Source organism: Leopardus geoffroyi, chromosome X (genome assembly GCF_018350155.1).
Source record: "Leopardus geoffroyi isolate Oge1 chromosome X, O.geoffroyi_Oge1_pat1.0, whole genome shotgun sequence".
NCBI classification, from domain to species: Eukaryota; Metazoa; Chordata; class Mammalia; order Carnivora; family Felidae; genus Leopardus; species Leopardus geoffroyi.
In genome coordinates, this window is record NC_059343.1 from 94,871,198 (window position 1) to 94,893,856 (window position 22,659).

The window sequence follows — 22,659 nt, forward strand, 5'->3', positions numbered from 1 at the left end:
TGCATGTAGGCACAAATGCATGAATTGATTGACTCATATTAAAAATTCCCCAGAAGGGGGGCGCCTGGGTGGCGCAGTCGGTTAAGCGTCCGACTTCAGCCAGGTCACGATCTCGCGGTCCGTGAGTTCGAGCCCCGCGTCAGGCTCTGGGCTGATGGCTCAGAGCCTGGAGCCTGTTTCCGATTCTGTGTCTCCCTCTCTCTCTGCCCCTCCCCCGTTCATGCTCTGTCTCTCTCTGTCCCAAAAATAAAAAAAAAAAAAAAAAAAAAAAAAAAAAATTCCCCAGAAGGACACAAAATATTTATTGAATATTCTATTTGAACTATCTCCCCTCTTCTTTTTTTGTTTTTTTCTGACAAGGACACTTTGACCTTAGATGTATAGTACTATAATAAAGAACCAAGATGAATAATTTTTAACATCTACATAATAGTGACAATTTCCTCCCGTGTTCTTGCACAAACAAAAGGAATTTCTTTTCTTGGGGCCCCTGAGCGGCTCAGTCAGTTAAGTGTCTGACTTCACCTCAGGTCATGATCTCGCAGTCCAGTTCGTGGGTTCAAGCCCTACATCAGGCTCTGTGCTGACAGCTCAGAGCCTGGAGTCTGCTTTGGATTCTGTGTCTCCCTCTCTCTCTCTCTCTCTCTCTGCCCTTCCCCCACTCACACTCTCTCTGTCTCTCTCTCAAAAACAAGTTAAAAAAAAACCTTAAAAAATAAAACAAAATGCCGTTTCTCAAAATTTTAGTCTCCAGTTTCATAAGAATTAAAAATACTCGTGACCAGGCTTATAGGTATTTACCATTTCCAAATTTGAAGAAATCAGTTCCCAACTTCCTAATGACTACAGTTCAAGTTAAATCTCCTCTTGTTTTATATATCCAAGGCTGAACTGGTTGTATGCCAAGCCTTTCCGATGAACTGTCTTGATTCCTAACCTTTTCTCCCCTTGAAAAATAAATATATATACGTATGTTTATTTCACCCCTCCCTCTTTCAGCTGGTTCCATTTGATAGGTCTGATGTGCTACTATTGTGAGTATATTTAAAATGAACATATGCACATACATATTAAGATTGTATGTTTAAATTTTAACTGCTTTGACAGGTAAAGTACATCTCTTAAACTATTAAATGAAAAAACCTGACTTCAAAACTCAATCTCAATATAGATCTTACAAGTTTGAACTGATCCTTTCCCTCGGTCTTCTGTTTCAAATTTCCTTTTTGGTTTTTCTTTACCCAAATATCCAAGTCATATTTAAGTTTACACAGGGCCCGTCAGACGAAAGGTCCCCGATTTATCAATCGCGACTCCTTGGATGGTTTCTGGACTTTGAATGCTTTGTACAAAACTCATTGCGAAGTGAAACAAAGCCATGCCCTCAGACATCTTGCCTGCTCTAGGGTCTGATCCGTCTTTCTCACGCCTCATGGAGTAATAACTTCTCAGCACACACTACTGCACCTTGGAAATTGCCATCTTATTCCCCACCCATAGTTCTTCTCGGTGGGGTTCTCCCACCCCATTACCATTTACTCAGATTCAGTGGGAATCATTCAACATCATTCATTCATTAGTGTTGACCGCTCGCTATACGTATAGTGATGCAGGAGGAAAAGAAAAGAGATGTAGGTTTATGGAATTTACAGTCTAGTTGGTGAGGCAGAAACAGAAGAGTAGCAGACAGCATCTTCATTTCAGAAACTGACTGTCATTCATAAAGCACAGATACTTTTGGAGGAAGCAGAGGCGAATGACCCCGTAACAAGCAAAAAGGAGTAGGCAAAAAGAAAACTGTAAGTGGTTTAAACCACACACTTGCCAATCCGATTAACTTTGCGGGATTAAACTTTAATGTATTATTGTCATTATTAATTATGACAAATTCTACATAGTTTTGTAATGGGCATCCTCCAAGAGTCTTCCTGCCAAGTTTTTACAGCTTTTCTCTCAGGTAATTTTCTCCCACCAATGTATGGGGATGCCAGATGAGAGCGATTTCTCTTGCAAAGCCTTTGGATTAATTTATGCAAATATAGGCAGTTCATTCTTGAATTTCTGATTCTCTATCCAGACATTATCACCTAATAGTTACCACTTACTGCTCAGGATGCTTTGACATCCATTATTTAATTTGCCACGGTGGAACAATACTAACCCAAAACCTCTTTGTGACAGCCGTGATTTTTTTTCAGACAACAACATATCTATCATTCATTTGCAAGTCCTCAACCAAACTAATCACCCAGAGGATTTGGGGGACAGAGGTTCACCCCTTCACCACTGGCATGCAATTCATTCAGTCAAACCTCTCTGTGCGCAAAAGTAGCTTCTAGGCCATTTGTTAAGGAAACGCATGATCTATTTTAGTAGCTTTTCTTTTTATTCAGAGAAAATACTTTTAGAAATTGAAAACACCACAATACAAACACGCCATTTTAATGGACTAAAGCAAGTAAACCTCTCTATGTTTTTTTTAAAGATTTAAAGAATTCCTTATAATATTTTTCCAAAGTAGGGCTAGTTGTAAGAATTACCTAAATACTCCATTTGTATCCATTTGAGAAGGTTAAGTGTATTGGATTTGGTCCTCTCTTCACTTGAGTGAAGAAATCTGTTGATCAGAAGTAAGTCTAGTAGCTAAAATTCCTGTGTCAGTTTTAAGAGGGTTAGTTGTTAACAAAATATACCAGAGGATTGTCTGTATACAAAGAAAATTCATGAACTATTTAAGTATGTTATGGGAATTTGAAAAGATTTGAAGACTAGAAGAAGAGAGAACAAAAACTGTTGACTAGTGGGGTGCCTGGGTGGCTCAGTCGGGTGTTTGACTTTGGCTCAGGTCATAATCTTAGGGTTCATGGGGTTGAGCCCCACGTCAGGCTCTGCGCTGACAGCTCAGAGCCTAGAGCCTGCTTTGTATTATGTGTCTCCCTCTCTCTCTCTGCCTCTCCCCTGCTCATGCTCTGTCTCTCTCTCTCTCAAAAATAAATAAACATTTAAAAAAATTTAAAAAATCATTGACTAGTAACCCCATGAAGCACAAGACTACAATCACATTTCATCTTCACATTTTATAATAAATGTCATTAATTGAGAACATACTATTTCCTAGGCATTCTACAAAAAATGTTGCATGTATCAGCTCATTTAATCCTCACAAAATAATATCCATGATTTGTTTTTTTCATGGGTTAAACATGAAGAAATTAATGTTTAACCAAACTTATATTTAGCTATGTTCCTACAAATTTACTACATGTATGTATAATATACAAATATATATATATGTATATATACAAATATATATATACATATATATGTATATATACAAATATATATGTATGTATATGTATATATACACATATATATGTATATATATATGTGTGTATACACACACACACACACACACACACACACACACACAAAGATGGTAAATGTTCTTTGGGATTTATTCCATTAAAATGGGACGTATGCTTATAAGCTAAGTGTTGCTCCATTAGATGATTTTATCTTCATTTCTTTTGAAGAATTCCTTAAAGTTTAACTCTCTTTTTCTAGACATTTATACCTTTTAGTAAAGGATAGATATAGTCCAACCCAGACTCCAGAAATACACTTGGAAAAGAGACTTGGGAATATATCTAGGAATTACAGATCCACCCTCTTATTTTTCACCGTCATCCCAGGGGTTTTCAGGGATTCCATCAAAACACTTTCCGTGGAGCCCAAGTTGTCCTCAATATTTTGGAAAAGCTATAGTGTATACAATTACACACATGATAAGCAGAATCTCTCTGAATTCTTTGAATTGGTTAACAAGTAATAAGACAGTCTTCTCAAGTATATAAAATAGCTCCAAAATTTGTATACCCAGAGCTCATTTTCTTATTTGTGTAAAGGTGATACACATTCCTAGATAAATGATATATTAAGTTCTATAACACCGATACTCAGTGTTCACCTAAACCAGAGGTCACGAACTGGCAAGCCCTTTATCTGACTTCTGCCTGCAGGTGAGTTTTGTTTGGGCCTAGCCAACGATTTTAAAACGTTGTAAACCGGATACCTTTCAAGAACGTGTAGATTCATCTTTGCTGTGTTTTCTGTTAGTCCCCATTTTCTCACACTTAGGTGTCTCCCTCATATTGCCTACCTTGTCCCTAAAGACACTCAAGTTGGAGACAGGCCTCACAGCGTGTGAGCACAAGAGAGACAACCTCGATGTCAATACCCTACAGCCACTGGCTTGTTCATCCCCATTAGCTTAACAAGTTACTCCAGTCCCCTAGAAAAACACACACGTTTCGTCCAAGTGTTTCTACAAGTCCCTACGAGTTGTCTCACATGTAATCACGAATAAATCAATCCGTATCACGCGCTGCTGCAGCTGCTCTGGGCTTTCGTCAAGCACGTATGTCTCCACCATCACCTGCCACCATTTACTGTATCCGCTGGTCATTCATCATCCACCACTGGGCATCCATCATCCGCCACTGGGCATCCATCATCATTTGCTGGGCATCCACTGAGTACCGCCATGTCTGTTGGGCGTCCACAATCTCCCACCAGGCATTGTGGTCTCTGTTGACGCTCTGCCATTTCACCACCAGCGCCTTCCATGAGAATGCTGCTTCCCTGGCTTGGGTGCTGTTACCTGGTGCTGCCCTCAAGATATCACATGGTACTGCATTTGCTTCAGTCTTTATTGTACTCAGTGTTCCTTGCAAAAGTTAGGACTATGCCCCTCCATACTTTGTGGAAAGTTCTGTTACCCAAACATTGAAAGACCAATGCTTGTCTCTGCCCCCTTCACAGAATCTCTGCGCAAAACGGCTTTTTGTTTTCTTTTTCGTTTTCTCCTTATTGTCGTCTGCCCAGGGTTCACACCCTCTGTAGGGCTAATTTAGAGTTTATTTACAGATGCCTTAAATCCGGTCCTCCGCCCTCTGAAAGACTAAGCGGTGACCTTGCCAGTCTTGTGTGCTTGTACATACCTAGACTTTATCCCTGTATCTGGCATCTTTTAAATGAATAAATGAATAACTCATGAGGTTAGATACTGGGGATTTCCTGCCCCCACACATCCAGACCTATGAATCTTTCACAGGTCAACCAAACTTGTTGGCTCAAAAGTCTTCTAATATCTCCCTTCCCTCTTCAGATACACATAATCATTTTACTGCAAGCTCTTTATCCTATGGCAAAAAAAATTTTTACCAGGTAAGTTTCAATTTTAAGTGTAAAATCAATATACTTATGAAAAATTACAGTGACCTATATTAAAGAATACAATCCAGAAGTTCTGGTTGTTGTTTGTATCTCTAGAGTCTGCTTTCTCTAGTTATTCTTTGCACTTTATTTCTCTTCTTTTTTCCTTAGAGGTATGCAGCTTTGGCAGATTAATTACTGCTTTCATTCTCCAATAAATTCACAAAATAAATTCAAAAGGTAATTTTAATGAACATTCCAATGCTACTTGTAAGGGTCGTATGACCACAGGCACATAGCCAGCAATGTCTAAGCTAAGTAATAGCAACTAGCACCTAACTGAATGCTTGCTTCGTGTCACGCCCTCATGGTAAGGAAGGTGATGATGATAATTATAATAGCTGGCTTTAACCGAGCACTATATGGGAGGAACAACGTTCCTGGGACCCTGCAAATTAAATTGGCAAAAGGCAGATTAACAAGAGAGTTTATTATGATACATAAGAACGTCTTCATAGAAAACAAGACCCAAAGAAGCAGCTGGATCTGGGGCTTATGGACCATCGTAACAAAGAGCAATATATTGGGAGAAGTGATAAGACAAAAGAAAAAGGCTTTTGGAAACCAATTTGACAATTTCATATTTAAAAAAAAAAAGAAAAGGGCTTTGAGCTTCTAGGGGTGGTATATCGTGGAAGGTAAATATGTGGAGAAAACTAATAGAAAGTAAAGGTTATTTTACTAAGGTTTGCTATACAGATTCAATTTCGTGCGATCCTGGGGAGGATAAGTGTGTTTCCAGAGATTAAGAGCAATTCTCTTCAGGGTGCTTGGCTGGCTCGGTTGGTTAAGCTTTCGACTCTTGATTTCGGCTCAGGTCATGATCTCACGGTTCGTGAGTTCGAGGCCTGCCTCAGGCTCCATGCTGACCCTGGGGAGCCTGCTTAGGATTCTCTCTCTCTCTCTCTCTCTCTCTCTCTTCGGTCCCTCCTTCTTTCTCTCTCTCTCTTTCTCGAGATAAAGAAACAAACCTAAAAATATATAAAAAAGAGGTGCCTGGGTGGTTCAGTCAGTTAAGCCTCCAACTCTTGATTTTGGCTGAGATCACGATCTCATGATTTTGGGGGAATCCAGCCCCACGTCAAGCAGGCTCCGTGCTAACAGTACAGAGTCTGCTTGGGGTTCTCTCTCTTTCTCTTTCTCTGCCCCTCTTCCGCTCTCTCTCTCTCTCTCCCTCAGAAATGAAATAAATAAATAAATAAATAAGAATAAAATGGAACATAGTTTCAAACAGAGAGGGAGGCAAACCATAAGAGACTCTTAAATACGCAGAACAAACTGAGGGTTGAGGTGGGGGGGGGGTAGTGGGTGATGGGCATCGAGGAGGGCACTTGATGGGATGAGCCCTGGGCATTGCATGGCAGCGATGAATCCCGGGAACCTACCCCCGAAACCAAGAGCACACTGTATACGCTGTATGTGAGCCAATTTGACAATAAATTATAATAAGTAAATAAGTTCATTAATTCAAAAAATATCATTAGCTATAAAAAAAGAAAAGAAGCAAAGAAAGAGAGATAGACAGATATAGATATAAAGAGTAATTCTCTTCTTGGCATGGGAGAGAGAAACTTTATACTCCAGGGAGGGAAATTTATACTCCACCGTTGGACCGAAAGGGGGAGTAGAGCGCTTTTTCTCCATCTATCACCTCTCAGTTGCCTTTAGCTCAAAAGAATTCGTATGCCCAAATGGCCTGCTTTGGGGTGACATACTCCGATCCTTCAGCACTTAACGCTGTGTCTGCTACCTCATTTACTGCTCACAGTCAATAAAGGTAAGGAAAGCTGAAGCATACAATCTTACTGGATTTTAGGGCCGTAAAAGGCTAACCTCCATTCTCCTTTCGATGGCCAATACTAAGGGCCCCACTTCCCCAGCTGTTCAGACTTGTATTTCTGCCAGTGAGCCCCGGAAATGTGAAGACTCAAGCCAGATGCTGGTTCTTGCTTCCTGACTTGATAGGTCTCTAGAGACACAGAGTAGCGTAACTGAAAAAATAACCTCCGGTAGATCCAGGAGTCATTTCTCCGGACCCTAGAGTGATAATAACAGTTAACGCTTATTGTACGTTCACTAGAGCTATACATGGTCCTAGCTGCTAGACACTCTTTTAGAACCATAGCTTTCTTCACAATAATTTCATTATTTTGCATTTACAATGCATCTGTAATGCATTTCAGTGCATTTCAGACTCTTAACACCCTCTTAGACACAACGTTTGAAAGCCCAGGTTTCAAAGCCTTTATTATCATGTGATTCGAAGACAGAATGGAGAAGTGGGGAAGGGTCAGAATATATCTTCAATGAGTTGAAGGATTTTCATGCTCCTCTGGCTCCAAAAGATAAGAGCCAGATAAACGGGAGAAGATAAAGAAGCACATTAGGGTTCAATTAAATGGTCTTTATCGATGAAAAGCTCTACTTTTCAAGGAAACTCCATTGCTGGAGTTTGTACAAAGAATTTCCCCTTCGAGTAGGAGTTTGAACTAGGTATTTTCTAGGTGTTTTCTATGTTTTGAGATTCTGTAATTAAACTTCCTACTGCTGTCACTTTGAACAAGTTACCTACTCGGAGTCTGAAATTATCATTATGGAGGTCGAAGCATACAGCTTTTGTGTATGCTAGGGAGATGAAAAGAATTACTATTTCATACAACAGGGTTATGTGCCTATAGTTGTGAGAATCAATTTGCCGGAGCTAATCAGTAATTAGTCCAAGGAGAAAAAGTAAATTCTTTCTGTTCCTAGATGAAAACATTACTCACTAATTAGATATTATTTTAATAACTCAGAAGACATTTTTCTCTCTTATTGCCATCTAAGTGAACATATAAGAAAATCTACTCAGAAATGAATGGACTGGGTATCCATAACCTTCACTCTTACACATTATGAGATGATTAAAGATGGCCTTCTTAGCCTCTATTTCAAAGGGCAGTCATTCAATCTTGAAAACTGCCTTTCACTTCTTTCTCTTCCCCCTTAGTCAAATTTCTATATTCTGTGAGTGCCGAAATTTGTTTTGTGTTAAATAAAGGATCAGAAATCTAAAATCTTACCACAAGTTTTCACTCCTATGTGGATCCTGAGAAACTTAACAGAAGACCAGGGGGGAGGTGAAGGGGGGGAAAAAGTTGCAGAGAGGGAAGGAGGCCAACCATAAGAGACTCTTAAAAACAGAATAAACTGAGGGTTGATGGGGGTGGGAGGGAGGGGAGGGTGGGTGATGGGCATTGAGGACGGCACCTGTTGGGATGAGCCCTGGGTGTTGTATGGAAACCAATTGGACAATAAATTATATAGAGAAAAGATAAAGCAAAATGAGAAAAAAAAGAAATCTAAAATCTTTGCACTCTAATTGCCTTGCATTCCAAATATACCAAAGACAGGTGCTCTGCACATTGTTCACGTAAAACTAAGTCCCCAAAATAAGCTTTGTGAGTTTTTTTCCATGACCTAATGACAGGACAGTGTTTCTTTTTTAAATAAGAATATCAAGGGGCTCCTGGGTGGCTCAGTCGGTTGAGCGTCCGACTTCAGCTCAGGTCACGATCTCGCGGTCCGCGAGTTCGAGCCCCGCGTCGGGCTCTGGGCTGATGGCTCAGAGCCTGGAGCCTGCTTCCGATTCTGGGTCTCCCTCTCTCTCTGCCCCTCCCCCGTTCATGCTGTGTCTCTCTCTGTCTCAAAAATAAATAAATGTTAAAAAAAAAATAAATAAATAAATAAATAAATAAGAATATCAACATGACAAACAGGTTGAGTGAGATTTTTTCTACACTGTGGATTTCTCACTGAGAAATGGTTAATAAAATAGGTAGTAGAGATGGAATTTGAACTACCTGTTTATTTATCTCTATTTTCTTTTCTTTTCTTTTTTTTTTTTTTTCAACGTTTATTTATTTTTGGGACAGAGAGAGACACAGCATGAACGGGGGAGGGGCAGAGAGAGAGAGGGAGACACAGAATCGGAAACAGGCTCCAGGCTCTGAGCCATCAGCCCAGAGCCCGACGCGGGGCTCGAACTCACGACCGCGAGATCGTGACCTGAGCTGAAGTCGGACGCTTAACCGACTGCGCCACCCAGGCGCCCCTCTTTTCTTTTTTTAAAAAATGTTTATTTATTTATTCTGAGAGAGAGCGCGCACACACAAGTGGGGGAAGGGCAGAAAGAGAGAGAGAGAGGGAAAGAAAGAACCCCAAGCAGGCTCTAAGCTGTCCGCGCAGAGCCCAAAGGTGGGCCTCGAACTCACAAACTGTGAGATCATGATCTGATCAAAATCAAGAGTTAGACGCTTGACTGACTGAGCCGCCCGGATGCCCCGGCTGATCTCTATTTTCATTATTTAATGACATGTTAAGAGATATGTGAGGGTCTTTATGGAAGTGTATATACAATTATAAAGCAGCCCGAGCCATGGCAGATCCTTATTTCTATTTTCTACACAATTGTAGGATCGCGGCCTCTGTGGATTTTAACCCTATTCAGAAAGCAGCAGGGAAGGAAGTGTTCTGAATCAGTACTTACAGTACACATAGGATAGTTAGGTCAGACCATGTTCTGCAGAGCAAAAGCTTTCCTTATTCTAGATAGAGTTCAGTTTTTAGAATGCCAAAGAATTACACTAGCTAATGAAAACCATACAGTATTTTCGCCTCACGATTATGGAGGAAAAAACCTTGAAGGAGAACTAAAAGAAAGACATTTAATATCTCCCAAGCACTTATTTATTTTTCTATTTTGCTTTAACTCCATCTCATATATTCTTGGTTTAATATCGTCTCCATATTTGTATTTAGAGGGAGAAAGAACTTTTCTGGGCTCCCTATTTTAGTAACAAGTACAGAGGAGAAAAGTTAAATATGTGGTATTGAACTAGTAGCCCAAGCTAAGTTTCATCTATTTCATTTGAAATGGAAAACATATTCAAAATAGAGTGTAGATAAATAATGAAAAGTAAATTCCTCGTGTTCTTTTTAAAAATTTTTTTTAGCTATTAATTTTTTTGAGAGAGAGAAAGCAAGCCGGGGAGGGTCAAAAAGAGAGGGAGAGAGAAATCCCAAGCAGGTTCTGTGCTGTTAGCACAGAGCCTGACCGGGGGCTCGAACTCACGAGCTGTGAGATCATGACCTGAGCCAAAACCAAGAGCTGGAGGCTTAACAGACTGAGCCACCCAGGCGCCCCAATTCCTTATGTTCTTTGAAGTCTTTCTTGTGATGGGAGAGACTGACGTCTGATTTTCAATTCCTCAAAAACTTGATTACAATCTCTGTATATGCATGAATGTCACCCGTGGGTGAGACATAAAAACCATCGTAATCAACCCTTATGTTCTCTAAAAGGGATATAGGGGTAAAGAATAAAGACAGCAAATGATTTCTACTAAACATTATAATACATTTTGCTTAATTACCAATAAAATGAAAATTTTTGAATAGAAAAGTTATATTAAAGCTAAATATTAACGTTAATCATATACATGTTTGAATTTTGTAGTTTCCTATTCTTTGCTCCAACTCTAACTAAAAACTACTGTGTTTTAACTAGATCTGTTTTGATCAAATGACTCTTAAATAATGCTGTATTAATATTGTGACTTTGGGCAAATCAATGGATATATCTAAGAATTAGATTCTCCTTTACTAATGACTAGCTCTTACTGTGTACTTATCGTGGTAAGTATTTTAATCTACGTGATCTCACCTAGCATCTACTTGATAGGTATTTGTAAATATTAAAGACTGAAATTGAAAAAATTTAGTAAGCTGTAAATCTTGACACAATTTTAAGATATTTTTTATATTACATTGAACCAAGTCTCTAGCTATAATTTTAAAAAATATGCATAAAGGGGTGCCTGGGTGCTCAGGCGGTTGAGTGTCCATCCTACTTTGGCTCAGGTCATGATCTCACAGTTCATGAGTTCGAGCCCCACATCCGGGTCTGTGCTGACAGCTCAGAGCCGAGAGCCTGCCTCAGATTTTATGTCTCCCTCTCTCTGCCCCTCCCCCACTTGCACTCTCTCTTCCAGAAGAATAAATAAATACATAAACATTTTTTTAAAAGATATGCATATGAAAATGCACACTGTGTATTTCCACCTCTACCAAAGCAAATATTCTGGAGGTATTTTCTTGGTTTTAGTATTATATATATACATATATATGTGTGTATGCATATATATACATGTATATGTGTGTATGCACATACATGTATATGTATGTACATGTATATGTATGTACATACATGTATATACATATACATACATGTATACATATACATGTGTATATACATGCACATATACGTGTGCACATGTATACATATGTGTGTACATACAATACATGTATAGGTATACATATATGTGCATATGCATGTGTGTACATACATACACACACATATACATATACATATATATGTATATATATGGGCTTGGTTTAATTATAATGAAGTAAGGTAAATGTCTTATAGTTTACATATATATATATTTTTTTTTGGCTCAGTTTAATTATAATGAAGTAAGGTAAATGTCTTATAGTTTAAGTAGAGTAGGAAATTTAAATGAATACTTCCCCAAAAGTTATTTCATTTAAAAATGTAAAGGCAATTGTTGAAGACCACCATTTCATAAATAATTACAAATTACTGAATTTTTACTGTGACTCATTCACCTAAGTTTCGTTTTAATTAGTTATGTAAATAACCACATAAAAGAGGGAAGAGGCAGTAAGGAAATCTAAGACTGTATTTAATTCTGATGTAGACTATTGTGCCAGTGTGATTAAGAACTGTCTAGTTTTTACTGTGAAATAAAGAATCTTAAAAGATATTGCTCATGCCATTATATGACACTTGTAACTCTCATGTTCTCTTGCATTTTTTTCAGACGTGTTAGGATTACTTGAAAAAAAAATGACAATTTAACAGCGCACAGGTGATAGTTAATAGGAAAAATAAAAGTACAGAAGCGGGGGGGCGCCTGGGTGGCTCAGTCGGTTAAGCGACAGACTTCCGCGGATCATGAACTGGGTCATGATCAGGTCAAGATCTCCCTGTACGTGAGTTCCAGCCCCGCGGGGGACTCTGTGCTGACAGCTCAGAGCCTGGAGCCTGCTTGGGATTCTGTGTCTCAGTCTCTCTGCCCCTCCCCCACTCGTGCTCTGTCTCTGTCTCTCAAAAATAAATAAACATTAAAAATGAAGAAAAAAGAAAAAAGAAAAATAAAAGTATAGAAAGGAAAAATAGTAGGACCACAAAGGTAAAACCTCAACTCACTTATGGCCTTAAGGAAATTACTATATGCCTCTATGCTATAACACAACAACAATAATAGGATTAATAATAGTGAGAGCTATGATATATATTGGGGCCCAGCTATATGCCAAACACTTTACTCAAAACTTATGACTTAACCTAATAAAACTACATGAGGTAGGTACTATTATTTACCTTTTATAGATAAGGAAACCTAAGTCCAGGTTGTACAATGAGGAAGTATGGATCTAACCTCAAAGTCTATACTCTTTCCAGTTTGCTTTGCTGTGTCATATAAATAATAGCAGTTCCTCAAATTTAATATTTTTACTTAGATTGTTCATCAAAACCTCAGAGCAGTCCTTCATTATAGGTATTGTTATTCATACCTAACAAATCTGGCAGGAAAAAAAAATGCATATGTGTTGACTTGAAAAAAATATGCTTGGGCACCTGGGTGGCTCAGTCAGTTAAGTGTCCAACTTCAGCTCGGGTTGCGATCTCACGGTTCGTGAGTTCGAGCCCAGCATCCAGCTCTGTGCTGGCAGCATGGAGCCTGCTTGGGATTCTCTCTCTCTCTGTCTCTCTCTCTCTCTCTCTCTCTCTCTCTCTCTCTGTCCCTCCCCTGCTTGTGCTCGTGCTGTCTCTCTCTCTCTCTCTCTCAAAATAAATAAACATTTTTAAAAAAGAAAATAGCCATATATAATTTCTAAAGGTTAAATCCTGGAGTAATCTTTGTCAAATTGGAGCATACGTTCTTAAATCATCTCAAAATGGAAACAAACAGAATTATATTCTTTTTCAACAATAAAGGTTATGTTTGTCAATGCAATCTTGGGATATTGATCTGATCTGTCAGAGATCACTTCTGCTGAGCAGCAGGTGCATTCCAAAAATTGTGATTACATATTCACTACATTTTTTAGTCAGCCAAGTCAGATAACTGAAACCACAGAATTCATCCAGGGATTGAAATTAAACATTTTCCTTTATTAACTAATTAAATAAATCAAATAATTCTCAAAATGTCTTTCACTTTGTACATTTAATTTTATAGCTATCAGATTTGGTTTCTGCATCCTTCCTAAAATATCTATCTAAATGAAATTAAAACCTTATTTTACCCAGAAGCCACTCCATCCCATTCAACCCTGTGACCAAACTCTACTATCTTTAACACTCTAAGAAACTCTTGTGGGTCAAGGAACAACCAGTTAGCCACCAGGATGGAGATGTTCCAACAATCTTTGATCTAACAATGATCAAAGAAAATAAAGGTCATTGGGGCGCCTGGGTGGCGCAGTCGGTTAAGCGTCCGACTTCAGCCAGGTCACGATCTCGCGGTCCGTGAGTTCGAGCCCCGCGTCAGGCTCTGGGCTGATGGCTCGGAGCCTGGAGCCTGTTTCCGATTCTGTGTCTCCCTCTCTCTCTGCCCCTCCCCCGTTCATGCTCTGTCTCTCTCTGTCCCAAAAATAAATAAACGTTGAAAAAAAAAAAATTAAAAAAAAAAAAAAATAAATAAAAAAAAAAAGAAAATAAAGGTCATAATTAAACTATTATAACTCAAGTGCTAAATCACAGTGAATATAAAACACATTCAATGTCTGTTTTTTAGCACTGAACAAACAAAACACAGGAAATACAAATGTGTTAATCCCAATCCCTACCGACAAGGGAGTTTATAATATACTTATACACGTGTGTGTTTGTATGTGTCTGTGGGAAGCACAATTTGGAAAAAGAGATAATGAACAGGGGCGCCTGGGTGGCTCAATCAGTTGAGCATCCGATTTTGGCTCAGGTCATGATCTCACGGTTTGTGAGTTCGAGCCCTGCATCGGGCTCGAACCGACAGTGCAGAGCCTGCTTGGGATTCTCTCTCTCTCTCTCTCTCTCTCTCTCTCTCTCTCTCAATATAAATAAAAGAAAGTAAAAGAAAATTTTAAATAAAGATAATGAACAACGTGGGGTTACATGCTAATGATGCAATGTATTGAACACATAATATATAGTTCAGAAATACAGTGGAGGGACATGTCCCCATGGTCAACCAGTGCAAAAAGAGCTTACGGCAGCAACATTTAAATGACTATGATAAAGTAGGTGACATTCTCCCAGCTATCAAACTGCTTCATAAATGGTCTTCTTCATACTTGCTAAATATACTCAAAGCCAACTCAACATTGAGGAAAAACAGAGAAATGCATCTTAATTACACGTACACATTCAGGATCGCATCTTTTCACTAATAGTTTATTAAAAATACAACTGCTTATATTTTGTAGCTTTCAGAGATATCTAAATTCTTGCTGGTTCTTGTGAAAGAAAAATAGATATAGTGTAAAATGTCATGACAAATACTATGGAACAGAAACATGATGGCAAAAACATCCGGATAAAGCTAATATATTGATAACATTTTTACTAATAGATTGACAAAATATATATTGATAATTACACTAATATATTGATGTCTAGATAGATAGATAAATATTTTACCTCAATTACTATCTGCTGTGTTAAAAAACGGCACTAATACCTAAATAAAATGACCATTACTTGTGAGTCTCTCTCTGCCCCTCCCCCGCTAATGCTCGCACTCCCTTTCAAAATTAATAAATAAACTTCTAAAAAAAATTTTTTAAGAAAGAAAGAAAGTTCACCCTGTATTAGGCCTTGTGCTTGGCATTACGAACACAGAGGTGAATAAACAGGGCCCTAGCCCCAAAGGAACTTACTCACTTTTTACAAAATACTCGAATAACTTAAATGTCACATAGTCTAAAAAAACAAAAACAAACACAAACAAATAAATAAATGAATGTTACATCGGCTAGCATTTTCTATTGTAGTGTCACTAGGTAAAACTTCTGATTTTCAGCATCAGCCTTGAACAATTCCTAGGGAATTTTTTTTTTTTTCTTTTTTTTTAAATAGCAGCTTCAGGTTTCTTTATTGTTACTATAGTACCAGGAACTCTGCTAATCACTTTACACATTACGGCGTCTGAGCCTCACAATAAAAACATTACAGGGTGTATCGTATGATCTTGTTTTACAGATAAGGAAGCAATGGCTTTGGAGTATAATTATTCAACATCATACCAGAAGTGTCAGAGTCAGAATCTGAAGCTACTGCGTTTTTTTTTTTCTCATTTTTTTTTTTTTTTAATTATTGTCCAGTTCCTAGAGAAATTTCAAAATCAGCAACGCCTAAATTCAGTGACTCTGACTAAAGGTAATTCATGGAGATCTGAGATATCTATTTCTTTTTTTTTCCTTTTTATTTTATTTTAGAGAGAGAGAGAGATCACGTGCGCGCAAGCCAGGGAGAGGGGCAGAGGGAGGGAGAGAGAACCGTAAGCAGGCTCCACGCTCAGAGTGGAGTCCGATGTGGGGCTCAACCCCACGACCCTGGGATCACGACCAGAGCCTAAATCAAGAGTCAGACACTCAACTGACTGAGCCACCCAGGTGCCCCTGAGATACCCATTTCTAATTAAAATCCTTGAGGCAAATAGTGGTTTTGTAACATCCTTCAGGAAATAAGATGAAATGCAGAAGGGGAGAATGCCTATGTCTACATGACAACAAAGGTTTGCACCATTTGTGGGTGGTACTGTCGATGAAAGGATTAGTCGCATTCCTTTTTCAAAGCGGCTTTTTAACATTGCAAGTGAAATGTATCGGAGGTGCCTCGTCAGTCCATCTGTCAATGCAGATGTCAATAAGCATGAAATGCCACTAAATCTCGGTGGTATTTCTCGAGGTGTCATAGTGCTATAGGAAATGGGTTTTGGTATCGGACGAACATGGATTTAAATCCTTATGTGACCATCTTCTCACCTGGGACAAATGACTTTTTACTTCTGAATCACAATTTCTTCATCTGTAAAACAGAAACGAGCATCTAACAGATGGCACTGAGGGTCTGCGGTCATGTGTATGGAACACCTGGCATTTAGTATGCGCGTGATATTGTAATATTATTAATGAAATTGCTCTGAGGAATTTATTCCAGGAGAATGTTATTTTGGAAGCCCTGAAAAGAAGTGACCAGGAAAATTCTGTTTAACTTCACATGCCACCAACTTCTGACCATCTGTCCCCAAAAAAGATAGGATAGTAGAATGAGATCACAGAACAAGAAAAAAGAATGCGATATCTCGTAAGCCAGCTTACAAATGCGATGACTGTCTAGCCTTGTGAATAGTATTTGATTAGTGTCTTTGTGTGTGTGTGTATAGATAGATAGATAGATGGAGAGGGAAATAATCATGCATGTTTCATATATATATATATATTGATGGAGAGGGAAATAATCATACATATTTCATTTTCCCATTCATATATGCTTTTGTTGCCATTTCCATGTTAAAGAAAAAAAGTTTGGGGCGCCTGGGTGGCTCAGTTGGTTAAGCGTCCGACTTCAGCTCAGGTCATGATCTCACGGTTCATGGATTCGAGCCCTGCATCAGGCTCTGTGCTGACAGCTCGGAGCCTGGAGCCTGTTTCAGGTTCTGTGTCTCCCTCTCTCTCTGCCTCTCCCCTACTCGCGCTCTGTCTCCCTCTGTCTCGAAATTAAAAAAAAAAAAATTTAAGAAAAAAAGAGAAAAGTTTGTGTCTGTCATTTTGAAAACAAAGCTACCTATGAGCTACCATGAAGTGTCCTATGTAAGAGGCAGTGACTGACCCTCTAGGGATTAGATGGGGGGTTGTGCTGTGTAGTAAGGAATCTTTGCTGTCCCAGGTCAGATGTGGAAAAAACCTTAAGCTCCAGGCTAAAGACTCCAGTGCTCATCCTGATTCTCTTTCTGTTACTATCTTTTGGGAGTCTGCACAAACAAAAGAAATGGAAAATAAAATATATATAGGGCCAAATGACAAAAGAGAATATGAGAAGTTTTGTGTATAAATCCTACACCTGAACCTTAATCATGGACTGACCCACCTCCCCAGGACTCCATTTCAGAAGGCTTTTGGCAAAAGAACAAATTGCCTCTGGTTGCAGCCTCATTTTCCAGTTGTCTGCACAGGTCTTTAAGGTAATAAAGCGTGCCTAGACCTGAATCTGGTTCGTATCAGTGGATAACTAGTAAGGACAGTGGAAGCAAAATTGTAGAGATGTGTTATCTTGGGTGGGAGACTGTAGTTGATATCCTAAATATTTAACTCATTTGTGCATAATCTTTCCATTTATCATTGAAGAACCTTGTAAAGCAGATAAAACAGGCAATTTTCTCAAGCTTTCGGAAGGGAAACTAAATCCCAAGGTGGGTGCACACATACAGACGGTATGTGGCAGAGCAGATACTAGAACAAATCTTTCTCCTCCCTTCCCTACACTCATTAGAACCACAGAATATGGATTCTTCTGTGCCCTGCATATCGGAAGCAGAGTTAGGCACCTGTGAATGGTATCGATGTTTTACGCATAAAATCTCTAAAACGGCCTCATATTCTAAGTAATAATCCTTGAAACTCAAGGCGACAACTGCTTCTCGTGAACAGTGGGGCCCTGGGCTCGTTCAGACTCACATTCCCGCTACTCTGAAAGGCCACTGGGGAATGGTTTTAGTCCAAGGCTAGCAAGTATTTCAAATAACTCTACACTTTAATGAAAATCTCTCCAATTCTGAGCCTGGTTGCCCCTTGTTAGATGTCAACTTATTTGTAAGAGAACTGGAGGCATTAGGCACAGGACAAGATTTCATGGGTTTATTCAGCAATGAGTTCTGTTTTCTGAAATATGGCAAAGTGGGCTTTTTGGAACAACACTACCAAATAAGTATATTGGATATATGGATGTGTGTGTGTGTGTGTGTGTGTGTGTGTGTGTGTGTACATATCAAAGAACTGACAAGATAGTAAAGAATAACGACGGCAAAATTTTAGTTGGGGGCGGAACCCCGATATAGGATTGAAGCACCTTTTGCCCTATAGACAATTTGCTAAACAAGGGAGTTTGAAAGTATGCAGACAGGAATGCAAACAGATCTTCCTCATTTTAAGTCGGCTTCCTAAAGAACTATACCCTGATAGAAGGGTAAACCAGACCCAAACCTGAACCACACTCTCACCCCTGCAGTTTGTAAGGAAAAGTGCCTTGGAGCGGAGGGGTGAAGGGAACCTGTTTTTGATCAATTCTAACCACAAGCCAGGGCACACAGTGATTTGCAATGGTCAAAAAAACTCAAGCTATACATTTAGTGGATCACACTCTTGGAACATAGTGGGCCATACATCAGTTAAAAAACAGCAAACAGTGCAGTTGACAAAAAGCAACTAAAGTTGAAGAGGTACTTCACAAAAGAAGTCCAAATGAGTCGGAGTACCTTTCTGTATGTGCTGCTCGAACTTAGTAGTAATCAGGGAAATTAAAACCACAATTAAGCACCAGTAAATAGTCACTGGATGAGCAAAATTTAAACTGTGAGTATACTTGTGATGGGAATGAATGTAAATTGATAAAACTATCTTGAAAAATAGCACAGCATTAATAGCAATCTTAGAAAAGTATAGGGGGGCACCTGGGCGGCTCAGTCAGTTAAGCGTCAGACTCTCAATTTCCGCTCAGCTGATGATCTCTCAGTTTGTGAGTTCCAGCCCTGTGTCAGGCTCTGCACCGACAGTGTGGAGCCGGCTTGGGATCTTTCTCTCTCCTTCTGCCCCTTCCCCCTCCTCTCTTTCAAAATAAATAAGCTTTTTTTTTTTTTTTAAAGTTTGTGCCCTCTAATCCAGAACTTCCACTGTTGAGTAAACAGTCTAGAGAATGCCTTACAACTGAGCACCAACATACGTGTAGAAGAATTATTTGCAGCATTATTGCTTGTAAATACCCCAAACTGGAAGAAATAAAATTATACAACAAACAGTAAAGCATATACTTAAATTGCTGCCTTTAGTAATACAACCAAATATTATGCAGATAAAAAAGCTGAGGCACAGAGTGATACGATTGTTTACCCAAAATCACACATATTTTAAGTGACAGAGGTAGGATTTACCTGCAAGCAATCACATTCTAAAGTCCTTAGGTATTATATGGTGCTGCTTCTCATAAATTTGTTCCCTAAGAAGTGATTGATATTAGGATAAGCTATGTGAAATTGACATGTTTTGTGAGTCAAAAGAGTTATATACTAGCAAATTCATACGGTTCAACCCAACAGTTCTCTTAAGTTCTGAAATCACCTAGTTGGTCTGAAATCACCTTGCACAGTGTATCAGCTTATTTCTCCCTAGCCTTCGCCCTCAAAATGAGTTTTTATACTGTCTTTTATTGGTGACAAAAGTTTCCTCTGAATGCCATAATTGCTGAAGACTCTGGGTTGCTTCTTTATTCTGGTTTTTATTTTATTAAGTGACTGTGGTAAAAAAAAAAAAAAAAAAAGTCTTACGAGCCATAGGGAATGGAAATGATGAAAGCAATTACAAATGTTAACACAGGACAAGAATTATAGTCTTCTGCATGCATTTGTACTAGTGACCCACCTCCAGGCAACAGAGGCTTCCCAAATTAAAAAACCCGTAATAATCTTTTTCTGGGAGTGAACCAGAGAGGGCGGGGAGAGTGCACGCAAGTGAGATCTTTTTTTTTTTGTGGGGGGGGGGGGCGGTGGGGCTCCTATTTCTGTCTTGAAGCCAGACAATCCACTTGCGGTTCTCCCTAAGCCTCCCTCTGTCTCGCCATATTTGGCTTCCCCTCACTCTCGCGCGGCACCTACCCCGCCCTCTCTGGCGGGAAGCCCTCCAAACCGATAGAACTTCGTCGAGGGAAACAGATAAAACAAATACACGGGCCCAGAGAGGCCGATAAAACTTTGCAAAACTAGAAACAAAAAAGGAAAAACTAACCAACCTCAACCAACCAGCGCCCTGCCTGCTGGGGGCGCCGTCCTACTTCCTGTCGCACAATCATACGCACAAAAGGCAGTGCGCCGGCGCCAGAGACCCGGAGCCGCCATCGTCCACAGACGGGGGAGCGGGAAATATGGACGCAGCCTTCACAGATATGGATTCAGGAGTCCCCGTGAAGTTCGAACCCCAGGATGAGATGTCTGACTTTCAGGACAGCCCAGTCTTACAGGTATCACCTCTGCCAAGCCCACTGCCCTGGGCCATGTATATGCCGCAGATGCCCAGACAAGGGAGCCCAGCCAGCATGCTGACCGAAATGGCGGCTGACGACCAGAGTGGCTTTGACGGCTACGGCTGTAACCAACAGCAGCCGCTGCCGCCGCCACTGCCGCCGCCGCCGCCACTGCTGCCACGGCCACCGCCACTGCCGCCGCCACTGCCGCCGCCACCGCCGCCGCCGCCGCCACCGCCGCCGCCACCGCCGTCGCCACCGCAGCCGCCACTGCAGCCGCCGCCGCCCCTGCAGCCGCCGCAACAGCAAATCAAGTGCATGGTGTGCGGGGACAAGGCAAGCGGCAAGCACTACGGCCAGTTCACGTGCCAGGGCTGCAAGAGCTTCTTCAAGCGCAGCGTGGTGAAGAACCTGAGCTTCAGATGCCAAGCCGACCAAGACTGTCGCGTCAATCAGCACCGTCGCAACCGGTGCCAGTACTGCCGCTTCAGAAAGTGCCTCGATGTCGGTATGAAACCAGAAGCAGTGCAAAGCAACAGGAGACCGCCCACCCAGCCAGCCCACGGGCCACCTGCGCTGACCACCCGGCAACCCTCCGACTGCTATCCAAACCTGTCTGGGTATGTTTCTCTGCTCCTCGGCGCGGAGCCCAACCCCTTGCCTTGGTCAAGCTGCCAGTTCACACCGCCCGACACCATCCTCAGCCTCGAGATCATTTGCGAACAGGCTGCGCGGTTGCTCTTCGGCGCCGTGGAATGGGCCCGGAACATACCCTTCTTCCCGGCCCTGCCAATCAGCGACCAGGTGGCCATGCTTCGCCTTACCTGGAGCGAGCTGTTCATGCTGAACTGGGCGCGGTGCTCCATGCCGCTCCATGTGGTCTCGTTCCTGGCCTCGACCTGCTTACACAACACGCCCATGTCTTCGGACCAAGCTGCCGACTTTATGGACAACGTGCGGATCTTCCAAGAGCAAACCGAGAAGCTCAAAGCTCTACAAGTCGACCCCACCGAGTACAGCTGCCTCAAGGCCATCGTGCTGTTCACTTCCGACGCCAGCGGTCTCTCCGATGCGGCGCAAGTGGAAAGCTTGCAGGAGAAGTCCCAGTGCGCCCTGGAGCAATACGTTAGGAACCAGTACAACGACCAACCAATGCGATTCGGAAAGCTTTTGCTTCGCCTCCCTTCCTTCCGCACCGTGTCCTCCGCAGTCATAGAGCAGTTATTTTTCATCCACCTGATAGGTAAAACCCCCATCAAAACCCTCATCCGGGGTATGTTACTGTCAGGTAACTGTTACAGCAGTAATAACTAGCCGTACGTGGCACTTCAAAAAATAAGTCAAAATAAGAATGGGGCAGGGGGCTGAAACGGAGAGAGCAAAAAGGTAGACTGGTTTCTTTGCTTAATACTGGTAAAGGATATAAAAGGGATGTTACAAGTTTGCCAGAAGAAGGGAGGGAAAGAATTTAATGGACTGTGAGTTTGAAAAAAAAAAAAAAAAGACTGTCAAATGAACTTTTACAGAATACCAAAAAAAACCCACAAAACACCAAAAAACAAACAAAAATAAAACACACACACACACACACACACACACACACACACACCGAAAAATTCCTATGTCGGAACAGCCTGCTTCTTATTTTTGTATAAAAAGGAAATTAGTCTTGCTCTTGTTTTGGTAAACTTGTGAAAAATATTGCCCAAAGCGCCTTTAAGGAGATTGGGAGAAAATGTGCAGAATGGAGAGAAAGTAAGCCTCTTTCCCCCAAATTATTAACTGTGTTTTATCTATGTACCTCGAGCTGTTCTCTTCTTGTACTGTTCTAGTTCCAAACCACTTTATTCTGTGGCTCTATAATACGTTTTGATATAATCTTGGTTTCTTAAAATGCTGTGTATCCTTAAAATGTATGTTCTGCAAGAATTAAAACTGAGTCCATGAAAATGTCACAGGAAGACATAAAACTTTGAAAGGCAATTCCAAGATGATGGAAACACACAAGTGGTATCCAAAAACTTTAGATGAAATCGAGCACT

General features: G+C 40.5%; 2 protein-coding genes across 3 annotated transcripts in view; both read left to right on the plus strand.

Moving 5' to 3' along the window:
- The window catches only part of HTR2C (5-hydroxytryptamine receptor 2C), a 289,469-nt gene that overhangs the window by 162,542 nt on the left and 104,268 nt on the right, over positions 1-22,659 (plus strand). The window lies entirely within an intron of this gene.
- On the plus strand, positions 4,420-22,135 carry LOC123595182 (COUP transcription factor 2-like). Its single transcript, XM_045472559.1, is given in 3 exon segments — positions 4,420-4,687; positions 20,361-20,835; positions 20,866-22,135. Coding segments are annotated over 3 exon segments (1,863 nt in total). The 3' UTR covers positions 21,986-22,135.